The sequence below is a fragment of the Pteropus medius genome, unplaced genomic scaffold (genome assembly GCF_902729225.1).
Source record: "Pteropus medius unplaced genomic scaffold, Ma_sr-lr_union100, whole genome shotgun sequence".
Classification (NCBI taxonomy): Eukaryota; Metazoa; Chordata; class Mammalia; order Chiroptera; family Pteropodidae; genus Pteropus; species Pteropus medius.
This window is the reverse complement of record NW_024340849.1, coordinates 1,395,999-1,410,470: the sequence shown is the minus strand read 5'-3', so window position 1 is coordinate 1,410,470 and position 14,472 is coordinate 1,395,999. Positions and strand designations below refer to the sequence as shown.

The 14,472-nt window shown below is 55.3% G+C and overlaps 1 protein-coding gene across 1 annotated transcript in view; it reads left to right on the top strand.

Annotated features, from left to right (window-relative positions):
- Nucleotides 1–7,852: 7,852 nt before the first annotated feature.
- The window catches only part of GALR1 (galanin receptor 1), a 7,418-nt gene continuing 798 nt past the window's right edge, over nucleotides 7,853–14,472 (top strand). The window contains exons 1-2 of the mRNA XM_039838400.1: nucleotides 7,853–8,518; nucleotides 12,461–12,526. Coding sequence (XP_039694334.1) covers nucleotides 7,853–8,518; nucleotides 12,461–12,526 — 732 coding nt within the window. The remainder of the gene's footprint in view (nucleotides 8,519–12,460; nucleotides 12,527–14,472) is intronic.

Here is a 14,472-nt window from a genome sequence, read left to right as displayed (position 1 = left end):
ACAGTGGAATTCTGGTCGAAAGCGCACTGAGGTTATGGATTAGTTTGGGGGGAGTTACTGTGGGCTGTTTAAAATATCGAGTTTACGTCATCGTCTGCCGCCTCGTCACACGGTGTGCGTGTGTCCTCCGTACACTCAGAGAGACGTATCTCTTTGGTTCCTTCGCAGGAAGCTGCTGCTTTTCTATGTTAGTCTCGCTAACCATTTTGTTGAACTTCTTGGTTTTAATAAGTTTTTGCTTGATCCCTCTAAATATCTAGACAATCTCCCTATACGCAAAAACAAAACAAAACAAAACAAAACAAAGAACAGCGACGGTTTTGTTCTCCTTTCCAATGTTTTTGTTTTAGCTTTTCATTTGTGTCCGTGCCATGTTCTGTTCGTGACGTGTAACATTAATGGCATCGTCCGTTCATGGCAATGAAGGTGTCTTAGAGGTTCCTTCTTTGCCCAGATGCCATTTTTGCTAACCTTTATCCGGTAGAAAGATTTGGAAAAGTTTGTTTTTCCCCCTTCGTTCTGAAGAGAGTTTAAATTATAAAAAAGGAAGAGAAGCGAGTTCCTGGGGATCGAGTCGTCCACCCCCTACCGCCCTCGCGCCTCGCGGCCCGTGGACTCGCCTCGTTTTCTCCTCGTCGGCCTGCACCGATCTGCCGAGTTCAGTAAGTTAACGAAGAGTCGGATGTGCCTGTCTGCTTGGTATCGTTTTAAAATTAACATTCAAGTATCGGCCAGTGAAATATTGTATGAGTTATTTTAGTCTTATATAATCCGTTTAAGAAAAATGGGCAAAAGTCTAAAAAATATAAAAGAAAAGAGGAAGACAGAGAACATGAAATCCTTCGATGCTGAAAAATTAGAATAAGGGATGAAAAAACTATGGAGAAATGCACGCTTCAAAATGTGTTCATTCGCGAGCACAAAGTGTCTTTAAAAATATTTACTCTGTGTATTTGAAATAAAAACTTATTTTTGAATGTGAAACAAAAGAAAAAGAGTTGAACTTTCTCGAGGTTTCTCAGTGGAAGGGGGGGGGAGCGGGGCTTGCGTCTCGGCCGTTGGATTCAGCGTCCAGGCCTCCACCAGCCGTGTCACCACGGCGGGCAAACGATCTCTGCAGATGACACAGCTCGCTCTGGAGGCTAACGCTAGGAGAGCTGCGCCCCTAAAAAGGCAGGGTTCAAAGCGGGAATTCTTTCCCTTAAGAAATTTTTTCCATCGATTGCTTAAAATTACGCTGCGGTAGAATTTTAATTCCCCCCCACGCATGTCTAGTTGCCTTATTCTTTCTCACTGACAAGAGAAACAAAGGCCACGGGTTCTGAACAGGTGTCTTTGCGGTGGCCTCCCCTGGGGCTGGCAGCCTGGCTGGGAGTGCGCAGTTCCTGCCAGCCCGGGGCTCTGCCGGTGAGACCAGGCCCGTCCCGGTCACATGCGATGGCCCCTGGCTCTTTGGCAGCTGCCACGTTCTCTTGCTGGTCTCAGAATTCTCTAGGACGTTTCCAAAGATGGGTCTTTGAACATTCACCGCTTGTCTCCGCGGGGGCCCTCGCTCCGAAGTGTGCTCTCCCGCGGGACGTGGCATGTGGAGCGCACGTGCTCAGAGTCTCTGGCCGTCGGCGCTTAGAGCCGGTGGCGTCTCGGGACCGGGCTTTGTTCTGGTTCCGTTAAGCACTGACAGGTTTGGGCCGGGGCCGAGTCACCGTTCTAGTTTCTGTTAAGGAAAGACGGGCATCTTGCTGTCGGCCTAGGCCTGCACTCCACCCCGTCACGTGGGGACAGACTTGGTCCCGGGGCTGAGGCCGACACTCTGGTTTCCCGTCGGAAGTGACAGGCTGGAGGTCAAAGCTTTCACCCAGGTCTCGTGAGAAACAACGGCCTTGTCCGGTCGGCCGAGGTCTTCGCCCTGCTTCCTCTTAGGAGACACCAGGCCCAGGGGTGCACCAAGCCCCCGCTCCACCTCCTGTCGCGAGGACACGAGCTGGGTGGTTCCTCGCCTCCACCTGCTTCCTCCTGAGCCAAGCCGGCCGGGGCCCTCTCCCGTGACATACTCCCGCCCCGCACTTATAAAAATAGACATTTCACTGTGGAAAAGTTTCGGATTTACCCCAAATGGCCCAGGGTGCTGCTGTCGCTCGACCTGCTTTGCCGTGTCCATGGTTTCTGCACCGACCGGTCTGTCCCCGACTGTCTTCATCGTGTCGAATGCCGAAGCCTCTGCGGCACGGAGAGCGGACAGCGGACGGCTGGCGATTCCACAGGGACTTCCCCGGACGCTGGCGCCGACAATCAAAGTGACTCGCAGGCCGGGCAGGTCAGCTCCGTGCTGGGTCAGGCCGCTGCCCGCGACTCTGCTGTAGCCATGGCCTTCCCGCAGGCGGGGGCAGCCAGAGGCGGGCACTCGGGGTCTCCCTGTCCCTCCGGAGCGCTGGGCGTGCGTGTGGCCTTCTAGACGCGTGACCTGGGAGACGGAACCTTTCCAGAGCTTTGGTTTCTGTCGCGTCTCCCTCTGCAGCCTCTTCCTTTTGGGGCTGTCGGTCAACCATTGCTTGCCCCCCACTGTCCTCCTTTCCCCCGTGCGGCATTGATTAATATATTTACCTTTAAATGGTTCTGACAGAAGCCACCCAGGAAGCCACCTTTGCTCTGGGGACTCTGGGGCAGGCGGGGCAGACAGGTGGTGGAGCTGATCCCTGGGGCGGATGTCTGGTTCCGTAACCGCGGGCTGTCAGGGGAGCTTGCAAATCCTCCAGCTGTCCCTCGACCCTTGGGCCACCTCCTCCTCACTGCCACCCAACCTCTCTCGGCCATTCTCTGCGCCTCACTTAAGCTCTGGACCCGCTCTCCGAGTCTCCCGCGCGGCCCTTCGCTCTCCGTGGGGCCAGAGCTGGAGCCGTTAGCCGTGCTGGCCTGCCGGGTGTCTTAGGACAGACGGGTTGCTTCGCTTTCGGACTGAAATTTTCCTGAAGGAGTTTTTGAGACTGTTAGTCTGGAGGTTTTTTTCTCAGCTGCTGGATGTGTCGTTATGACTCTCCAAAGCCCAGTTAGAAGCAACCCAGAGAGGTTTGATAGCTGTTTTTGTTTCAAACTGTAGACAAAAATGGGAAATAAAATGTGGAGGAAATGACGGGGCTTCTTTACTTTGCCACCAATGCAATGTGATGAGCTTCCCGCACGCTCTGCCGTGGCCGGAGCCCCGCTAAGACCTCGCCCTCGCTCGGCCGCGCGCGTGTGCCGCTGTGTGTGCTCGGGCAGTGGGCAGGGAACAAGGATCGGAAGAAGATACATATTGTTCCCCCGGGGCCCTTTTAGCCTATGTTGTTATATCATGTTCTAGAAACTCCAAGCCAGTTTTGCTACTTATTCCTTTCATGTTATATAGTACTTTCAGTAAGGAACGTTTGTTTCTCCCCATGGAAAACCAAAAAGGAGTAAATTCCTGAGCATACTTGCACAGGTGAAATCAATGACACCTTTAAAATGTTGGACTTTGACTTGATTTTAAAGAAGGAGCCTAAGGAAGTCAGTCAGGCGCGTATTCAGAGGAACAAAGTCGAGTGTCACAAAGATAAAATGCGACTCTGTGTGTGTGAAGACAAGCCAGACCCTCGGCGTAATCAGCCAGGAAACTTCCGTGAGTTGCGGTAGGCGGCAGCTGCCGGGCAGATCCGTGAAGATGGGGTGATGTCGGTGTCACCTCCACCTGGGTTTATCGGCTGTCGGGAGCTGGGCACCCAGTCTCCGCTGTCCGAGGTCCTGCGGGAATATTTTGCTGCGTTCTGAAGAGTTTCACGAGAGGCACCAGAACAGCAGTTGACCTTCCTCAAGGACGCTTGGTGCTCTGCCTGGGCTGTTTTGAACCACAGAGCGCCACCCCCTTTCTCCGAGTGACAATGACTTTAATCCCGAGGCCTCCGCTTTTTCATCTTCCACTTTTCCAGGAGGCGTAGAGATGTGGCATCGAAGGACTTTTGAGGATGCGTCAATCTGTAAAGTTATGAGTTGCATACATTTTGTGTATTTATTACAATTCAGTAGAAAATGTTTCTTTAGAAAAAGCTGTACGAAGAGTAATCCTTTCTTGATGTAATTTACTACTCTTCATTCCTAGAGGAAAGGATCATGTGATACATCTGATAAGCAGTTAATATCCAAAAATTATAAATAACTCATAAAACTCAACACCAAAAACACAAACGATCCAATTAAAAAGTGTTCAGAGAACGTGAATAGGTATTTTTCCAAAGAGGACATACTGATGGCCAAGAGACATGTGAAAAGAAGCTCAAGGTCACTAATTGTCAGAGAAATGCAAATTAAAACCGCAACGAGATATCACCTCACACCTGTCAGAATGGCTGTCATCAATAAATCAAAAAGCAGCCAGTGCTGGTGAGGACGTGGAGAAGAGGGTGCCCTCGTGCCCTGCGGGTAGGACGGCGAACGGGAGCCACCACTGTGGAAAACAGTGAGGAGGTCCTCAAGGAATGAAAAACAAAACCACCTTATGACCCAGCCATTGCACTTCTGGGTATTTATCAAAAGAAAACCAAAACACTAATTCAAAAAGGCGTATGCACTCCCACGCTCACCGCAGCGCTACTCACAACAGCCCAGATCCAGGAGCAACCTGAGTGCCCATCGACAGACGGTTGGATAAAGAAGCTGCGGTACATATATACAATGGAATATTACTCAGCCGTAAAAAAGATGAACGCTTACCATTCGCAATAACATGGATGGACCTAGAGGGCATTATTCTAAGCGAAATAAGTCAGACAGAGAAAGTCACGTGCCATATGATCTCACGTATATGTGGGATCTGAAAAATAAAACACATGAATAGACAGAACAGAAACAGACTCATGGATACAGAGAACACACTGGTCACCAGATGGGAGGTGGGCTGGGGGGCTGGGTGAAAAAGGGGAAGAGATGAAGAGGTACAATCGGCGGTTACGAAATAGTCACGGGAACGTGGAGCACGGCCCAGGGAATGTGGTCAGTAATATCGCAATGACCATGTGAGGTGCTGGGCGGGGACGAGACCCATCTGGGGGTCACTTCGCAAGTTTATACGTGTCTAACCTGAAACTAACATACAATAATTAAAAATTAAAAAAAAATACTACGAGTGGCACGGAATTGGTCCCGCTTTAGGTCCCATCATGACATAAAAAAGTGTACGAGTCCTGAGTATAATAGGTATCACTTTCCGAAACTTAGCTGTTTACCCGTAAAATGATGAAAATAACGCCAGCTTTATAAAATTCCATAAAATCATGTGCATATTTCCCACAATATGGCACATAAGAAATTCTTTAAAAACTGTCGCTATCATCACCGACCTGGGTAATGCGGATTGCCTATGGCTCGCTCGCTCACTTGGTCACTCGGCCACGACGTGTCAGGTGCGGCTGCAGTGACAGCAGGTGTTCTAGCTGTGAGTTCAGTCCCAGGTGGGTAAAGGCAATAAGATAATGTTTTAAGCGTTTCCTTTCATATATTTTTTTCTTCTAGACATTTCCTTTTTATTCTGCATTCTGTACGTCATGAAAACTTGACCATTAATAGCAATAAAATGAAAGTGTACTAAACTCACCAGTTAAAAAATTAGAGCTTGTCAAACTGCATTTTAAAAACAATTCAGTCACGTGCTATTGCCAAGAGCTACCCCTAAATCACAGGACGAAGGAAGATTGCAAATGATCTAGCAGGCCGATAGTAAGCAAAGAACGTTGGTGTATCTGTAGTAATACCAGACCCATCATATAATATTAAAATAAAACACCCCCCTCCAGTGTATTAAGAACATATGTGCGTGTCATAAATGTATAAAAAAATGACTAACTGACAACAGGTTACCTGGAGACGGGGGTGGGGGTTGAGACTGGAGAAGTATATAAAAGTATCTTCAACTTTATTGATAATTTTTTTTTATTATTCTAAACTGAGTGGTGGGTACACAGGTATTTGATATAATTTCATCATATAGGTTCCATGTTGAAAAAAGTTCATAACCATCAAAAAACACTCTCCCCAAATCTTATTACAAACAACTTTCAGTGACACGGAGCTGTCCATCACAGGACACTGTACACTAACCCTAACCCTGCAGGGGGGAGAGCGTGGTTTCAGGAGGCTTGGAAGCATTCTCCGAGGGAAGGTAGGTGTCCTGACCCGCAAGATGCTGGGCGAACAAGTTGCTTATGCCCAGATTCGTCCTCTGTAGGGATGAAATAATGCCCTCGTATTGTTATACTGTGAGCTCCCGGCAAGGGAGTCGTGAGTATTCCAAGAAACAATGAATGCAGGTGAAGTACTTGGTACATAGTAGGTGTTCAATGAATTCCATCAAAATCTTCCTGAAAATGAACTCCTGATATAAGAAAAGTGAGATAAAACAAGAGAAATGAGATATCACTACTTCCCAAACTCCGGGAGGCCGAGACGCCCTGCTCAGCACTGTGCAAGCCCCTGCCTGTCTCCCAGCCCCTCACCTGCCTCACGCCTGGTGCTCCTGGGCGCTCACTCAGCATCTGGAGAACGCCGGAGACATGCTAGTGTTTTGAAAGGCAGTATAGACAAATCATATAAACACTGACAATAAATGGATCGGTTTTGGCTCTCTTGTTGGAAACTAGCGAGATCCTAACCAGGGGTCATGTTTGCCAACGCTGCCTGACTTAGCTGGCGCATCCGCGCTTGACCGCGGCGATGATGTTAACCGTGTTTTTTTCACTTTGCAAAGGTTTCCTGTCAGCACTTGCGTTTCTGTCACTCAGATGAGTAAGGGACGGCAACACTGATCTGAGCTGGATGATCATACGACGCCTTCCCCTTCATCTTACGCACGTTTATAAGGAAAACCAAGCAGGCCATTCATTCATTCTCTCCTGCTGATTTCCTGCGGGGCGGAGAGCAGGGCGAGGGCGGAGATTAGGGGTTTCACAAAACTCCGGGGAGCACTGCCCATCACTGATTTCCTGGGCTTTCTGACGCGGGGAGGCTGCGCTCCCACAGCCAGCCTCGGCGGAGGGAGAAGCACCGAGGTGACCCGGAGGAGGCCCGCGCGCACCCCGCGCCTCCGCGTCCCGCGCGCCCTGGAGCTGCCTGGCTCCCCGCCCGCCGCGGGGCGGGCGTCGCATCCCGAGCTGAACCGAGGCAGGTCCGCGCCTGGTAGAGCGCGCACCACTCATCCAGCAAGGAGGGGGGCGGCGACCCATCCCTTAGGGATTGGTCCGGTGTCCTCGCGGTGACTTCCGGGCACGGGGAGGCCCCAGGGGGCGCGGACTTCAGCCGGGCTGTGTCCTCCCTGCCTCTCAGCTGCAGCGGAGAGGCCGGGGCAGCCCCTGCAGTGAAAGCAGGGGAAGAGCGCCCGCCCTGCTGACGGCTTGGAGCCCGGGCGACAACAGGGAGCGCAGACAGCCGCGAGGCGGGGTGCACGGTGCGCGCCGGGCAGAGCGCCGGTGGCGCCGCGCGGAGGGAGCGGCTCCGGCAACAGGTGCAGCGCGAAGCCACTCCCGGGGCGAGGGCGCCGGCAAGGCGCAGAGGGCTCTCTCCGCCGCCGGGGCTGCTCCCGCGGGCCCCTCCTGCCGGCTGGGTGGCCGCGCGGCGGGCGGTGGCGCCGCGGCAGGGGGACCTCCGCGCTCTCGGGACCGCCTCCTCCTCCTCCTGGGAAGGCAGCTCCGGGCTCCCGCCCGCGCCCTCTCTCAGGCGGCCCCGCACAGAGACGGTGCCGCTCGGCACGGCCGCTCGGGCGCGTGCCCACCGGGAGGCTCAGGCTGGGTCTGGCGCCCTCTGTCCCAGGCGCGCACCCTTGCCCTGAGCGCCCCGGGCGCCCCCGTGGGCCATGGAGCTGGTGGCCGCGAACCTCAGCGAGGGGAACGCGAGCGGGCCCGAGCCCCCCGCCGCGGAGCCGCCGCCGCTCGCCGGCCTGGGCGTGGAGAACTTCGTCACGCTGGCGGTGTTCGGCCTGATCTTCGCGCTCGGCGTGCTGGGCAACTGCCTGGTGATCACCGTGCTGGCGCGCAGCGGGCCGGGCAAGCGGCGCAGCACCACCAACCTGTTCATCCTCAACCTGAGCATCGCCGACCTGGCCTACCTGCTCTTCTGCATCCCCTTCCAGGCCACCGTGTACGCGCTGCCCACCTGGGTGCTGGGCGCCTTCATCTGCAAGTTCACCCACTACTTCTTCACCGTGTCCATGCTGGTCAGCATCTTCACCCTGGCCGCGATGTCGGTGGACCGCTACGTGGCCATCGTGCACTCGCGCCGCTCCTCCTCCCTGCGGGTGTCCCGCAACGCGCTGCTGGGCGTGGGCTGCATCTGGGCGCTGTCTGTCGCCATGGCCTCGCCCGTGGCCTACCACCAGCGCCTCTTCCACCGCGACGCCAGCAACCAGACCTTCTGCTGGGAGCAGTGGCCGGACCAGCGCCACAAGAAGGCCTACGTGCTGTGCACCTTCGTCTTCGGCTACCTGCTGCCGCTTCTGCTCATCTGCTTCTGCTATGCCAAGGTGGGCGCGGGGCGCGCGGGGCGGGCGCCGGGGCCCCGTGCGTCTCCGTGTGTCCCCGCGCCCCGTTCTGAGCCCCGCGGCAGCCCCCGCTCTTTTGCCCCTGTCCTTTCCCGCGCGGATCTGCGTGGAGACCGGCGTCCGGCGCGGTGTGCCCCGGCCTCCGCTGGGCTTCCGGGTTTGGTGTTGCTGGGAAAGTTACCTGGAGTGGGGGGACCCCGGGAAAGTTTGCAGTTCACTGCCTGATCGGCCGCCTCCCCCCTCGGTAGGTCGCAGCGCCTCCCACCTTCCTCCCGCCCCCAGATCGTCGGGGAAGTAGGCTCCCGCTCAGCGCCCACTCCTCAGTCCAGGAAACCCCCTCCCTCCCCCCAGTCTTAGCGACTCAAACCCCAGGGGCCTGCGGCGGGATTGTAGGGGGCGGGGAGCGCTGGCCCCTGCCGCATCCTGCCAGCACTCAGGGGAGACCTTTGACTCTAGCGGGACCTCCCCCCAGGGGGCCTCAGGGAGGCTCTGCAGGGACCTGGCTCGTGAGGACCTGGCTCTGTGAAGCCACTGCTCCCGGACACACAGCTTCACATTTTATTTTACACAGAAGTTTAGCCCTAAACCCTCAAGGGGCTCAGTTTTGATGGGAATCTCCAGAGGACTTTGGTGGATGGCTTCCAGCGGCCGGGTCCCCGTTTTCGTGCCCTCTGGGATGGTCGTGTCAGCAGGATAAGTGATTCAGGTGGCGGGTCAAAGTGCCTGGCTCTGGAGAGACCCATGGGGTCCGGCTTCCTGCTCTGGGGCTCACGCGTGTCCTTCCGCTGCCCGTCCCACTGAGCTCACCTCCTCTGAGAGGACACGGGGCTTCACACTGACCAGAAGGTCTTAAGCTTTTCACACAGTCGTTCATGTTGAGAAAAAAAGAGCAGATGCCTGACCATCGATCCCGGGGCTGTGGCGCGTGGGGCGAACGCCAGTGTCCCCCGAGCACGGGCGCCAGCACCATCCGGGAACCGTGCTTGGGGCCACATTCTGGGCCGTCCACCGTGTCATCTCCGCCTGTCCGTCTCCCGTTCTGTCTCCGGTAAGGCTGCGGCTGTGGCACCATAGCAGCCAGGGGACGCAGAACGGTCTCTTCCGCCCCACTCAGAACGTGTTTCCCGCCACAGCGCTCAGTGTGAGCCACCCCGGGTTGTCCCCACCCCCCACCAAGCTTGCAGATCTCTGTCTGTTCCGAAGGGTAACAGTTTTGGGTGCTTCTGAAAGATGGTCTGCATCGAGGGTGTGGGGGCTTTGGGAAGTCACTGTAGCTCAGCTACCTGGTAGATGGCTGGTTTGCCCACCCGTCTTCTGCTAATGCAAGGGCTGGGCCCGCACGGCACAGTGGCCGGTCGCGTGCGTGCACTGTTCCGTTCAACCCGCTTGGCGACCCTGTGGCTGGAGCCGCCACCCGTTTCATTGATAAGGAAAAAGGGTTTGGAGGCGGTGGGGGAACTTGCCCAGACATGGGGCTGGAAAGTGTTTCGGGAGGGTCCCACTGCAGGGACCCCCACCCCTCACAGAGGGGACGCCTGGTGACGACCTTGGTGACACGCAGCTTGGGACTAGAGGGAGTCCTAAAACCTTTGTGTCTCGACGCATAATTATGTGGATTAGAAGCGAAACATCCCTTTTTTTCATCTCCCCAAGTCTTTCTTCTTCTTAATGGAAATGGCAAGCTAAGCGCTCGGGAATAAATCAGGCTACATTTCTATCATTTGAGAATTTACGAGGCACACATAGAGCAAGGCTTGAAAGATTTTTTAATTCAGTAACTACATGATCATTGTGATATTTTAATAATTTGCTTTGAAACATAATGAGAAATTTCTTTTGAATTCAAGGTAATATATGCAAATCTATTTTTACTAGATGGAGCTAAAAAGTAAGTTCGAGCTGCTTTTCTTTAGTTCAGCCGTCCAGCTCCCCAGTTAAGGAGTCTGCTTGAACGTTAGGTTCAGGACAAGCATCGCTCTCGAAAGGCTCGGCCTGGCAGGTTCTGCCGCATCCCCAGAGAATCTGGCGCCCATGATAACCTCGGCTCGGGTTCGAGCGTGTGCATCCTAAACACTCTCTGACATGCACAGACCGGTGGAGAAATGCCACCATGCCGCCGGCATTGTCGTAAAGGAATGTGATCATAACCCATCACGATCCCTACGTTCTTTCTCCTTTGGTGACACGACTTTCGTCGGCATGCATCACAATGTAGCAACGCACATAGTGTGGGGTCTTGACGCGAAACAGCTAAGAAAAATATTCCCTGGAGTTTTCTCCACGAAGCACTCAGGGGCACTCGTAGGTGCTGTGAAGGTACTGAGGCGGGATGCGCTTGCTGAAGGCGTGGGCGGACCCCTGGAGGGCGTAGGCGGACCCCTGGAGGGCGTGGGCGGACCCCCAGCTGCATCACAATGCAGCTACCACTCCCCTTTCCCGTTTGACTCCCTCTCCCGCGCCCCCCTCTGACTTTGTTTTGCGGCCTCTTCTCTCTTGTCCTTTGTCCTCGGTGATCGGTGATCGGGTGATCGGGTCCTCCGTGGTCTCCTGCTGGAAAAGCTGCCCCCGAGGCCCCCTGGCAGGCCGGTCGCGCAGGCCCCGCCTCCAGCCCTCCCTCTCCCTCTGGGAGACGTTCTCGTTCGCCCCTGTGGAAGCCCCTCTTTCATCCTGCTGCCCTTCGATTGCTGCTGGCAGGACAGTGATGTGACCCATCGTCCTTGCATCCAGGGCGGCCCCCAATGCTGCCGTAGCGCGTGAAAGCCTTGTCTCCCGGACGATGCTGGACCACGTCGGAAGTGACCACGTGTTTAGCAGCGCTGGGATCACACCCCAGCCATGGCTGCTTCAGTGCGAGGGCTCCTCGGGGTGGCAGGTCAGCCCCGTGGTGTCTCAGGTGGGCTGTGACTGGCCACACCAAGCTTCTGCAACGAGTCCAGTTTGATTAATGGTTTCCTGCTGCCGTGCTGGAGGGAAGCCCAGGGGTGGCTGGGGCCCGGCTTCCCGTTCTTGGAGGGACTCAGCCAGCGGCTGATGGGCAGCCAAAGCCCTCAGACCTCAGAGGCGGATTTCCCTTAGATCTCACTCAGAGGGCACGCGAAGTGATTCCGACGCAGCCTGGGTGCACACGGCCGCCTTGGCCCTGCCGTGACCGCCCAGGCTGCATGACCCACATGTTCACCCGTGGGTTTCTCCTGACTGTCACACTGGCAGGGGACGCAGAGCAGTTCCTCTGATGAGCGAAGCCGGTGTCTCGTGAGGACATGCCTGACGGGGACGTGGACTGTCACGACTTGCTGCATGGTCTCTAAATTTTGAGCGAGGCTGGACCTCCGAGGGTAGCTTGTCTAAAAGCCCAGCACAGTGGGCCGGGGTGGAAAAAAGTGACAGGGGCCTGATAGGGAGACATTTGCCTTAAGGGGACTGGCAGGGCCACAGCCCCAAGGGGGGACACAGGACCGCGCTGAGTGAGCGCTGGCCGCGGGAGGACCGTGAGTGTGCCGTCTGCATTTGCCCACCTGCCTCTGGCTGCCAGGCGTGTCTGGGATTTCACGTCGTGTCTGTGCATAGAGGGACCTGAGGATTCCTGACGTGTAGCCTCTGGGGGGAGTCAAGGTGGAAGGGAGGCCAGCAAGGGCGGGTAGCCGTGCGGCTCTCTCTGGACAAAGCCGCAGAGCTGTCCGCCGCAGGACGTGACGCAAACAGACCTCTGACGGAGAACGCGCCCCCATGTTCCTAAGCGCTGGAAAGCGGGTGTGGCTGGCAACTCACGTTCGTGGTCACTTTATCGCCTCGTGTGTATTTTGGTTGGAATGATCTGGTGGGTAACGGCATTGCCATTTCGGGAGGTCAAGAACTGTCATTGAGACACAGACGATGAGTTGCAGGACGTGAGGCAGCCCGGCTTTATTCCTTCGTGTTTTTCAGGTCCTTAATCATCTGCACAAGAAGCTGAAGAACATGTCAAAGAAGTCGGAAGCATCGAAGAAAAAGGTAAACACAGCGTGCCGGCCACGTCACCGCCCACCACTCCTTCTGCTTCTGTTCTTGGTTGTCCTCGCATGCCGGTGCCTGTGACCCTTCCGTTCCTTGGTGACCTCACCCGGCATCAGGGTGTAGACGGAGGTTCGACGAGGCCGGGAGACGTGTGTTTGGGGTTCTGTGTGATAGTTGTCCAGATGGAAGATGTGGTTTTTGGGTGGGCCAGGGAAAACAAGGCTTTTTAAGATGTCATGTCTAATATCGGTGGGACAGGACGTCTGGCCACACTCTCCTCTCCCCTGATCATACTGTCCCATAATCTCATTCCACTTCCTGACGTCACAAATTACACAGACGTTGTCTGAGTAAGGGCCACATCAGTCCTGACTTGCAAAATAGCCTGCCCTGAAAACGTGAAACGTATGTGAAGTGGGATGTCAGGTGCTTCCTCTGGAGAAGCCCGTGTGAGTCTGAGTTCCCCGAGGAGGAAGACGGGGACAAACGCGTGGGGTCCCCCTCGGGTCAGGCCCCTCCCATCTGTGGTCATGTCGCCACCCCAGGGGCCCGGGGAAGAGGGGAGCAACCGCCGCCCTTGGGCTCACGGGGGAGTTAACAACGTTCTCTGGGGGACCGTTACATCGTGGCCACCGGTGCCACCTCAGAGACGGTGAAACCGCAGCAGAACGGCCGTAGCTCTGTGCGAGTATGGATGTCGGTGACTCGCACTCCGTCCCCATCCGCCTAGCACCCCCTGAAGAGGCTCAGAACCCGAAAAACATGTCTCCTGGCCCCCGAGCCCCCCGAGCCGCCGACCACACGCTGGCACAGCCAGGTTCGCTCGGGCCTCTGGTCCCACAGCCGCCGAAGGGCACGGTGTCCGGAAGCTGACGTGCGGTCGTGCTGGAGGCTCCATGCCTCCTGTCCCTTCGTCTTTCCTGAGCCGCACTCATCTCCCAGAAAACGACTTGAAGAACTATCGGGGACGCTTCTCCTCCTCCCTCGGGTGCTGTCTGTGGAGCACCCAGGACCCAGCGACCGTGGGCCGTGAGGGAACTGGGTCCCCACGGAGCCGACACTGTGGTGGACCAGGGAGGCGCTCTCCCTGCCATGCTGGAGCCCGGAGGGGGAGCTTAGGGACTTGGGGAGGGAGGGGCCGCCGAGCACAGTCACAGAGATGGCACCACTGGTACCGGATGCAGCTCGTTGCGGGTGCCGAAGACTGTAGTTAGCATAAGCGACGAAATAAAACATTTCTTTAACGTTAGCTAGACCTTATTTGCATGCTGCGGTGCGTTTTGTTGAAAAGTGTTGGAAACTGTGACAGTCCCAGTCACAGTGCTTAAAAGAATGAAACTAGATCTCATGAGAAATGATGAGAAAACCTTTTCGATTTTACAGTAAAAGGTATAAAGATTAGTGAATAGTTTAACAACTATTATGTTTTATGTGCGTGCATGCATGTATAAGTGTCATGCACGTGTGTGCACACATACATGTATATATGCATGCATGAGCACACATGTGCACATACCTGTGTATATGCATGGGTGTCTATGCATGTGTGCATGCAGATGCGCATGCATGTGTGGGTGCATGCATGCGCACACATGCAGGTCACACCTGTGTGCATACATGTGCAAATGCAATGCACATGCATGCGAGTGTACACATGTGTATTGTGCACACATTCACGATGTGTACATGTGCACATCTGCACGCATGTGCACATGTGTGTCATGCATGTGCGTGCTCCTGTAGCCCTTCCCCTGGGAGGAGGCCGGAAGCAGAGCTTCTCTTCCGTTTCTCACAGCCACCGACCCTTAACAGCCATCGAACAGATGTCAGATCTGATATTTTTAATTGCCTCCTTGTTTGCATAGAGCGGTGCTGGTGTGCGCGTGTGTGCGCGTGTGTGCGTGTCTGAGGAGGAGACAGGCGGGGGAGGGGTAAGGAGGGGA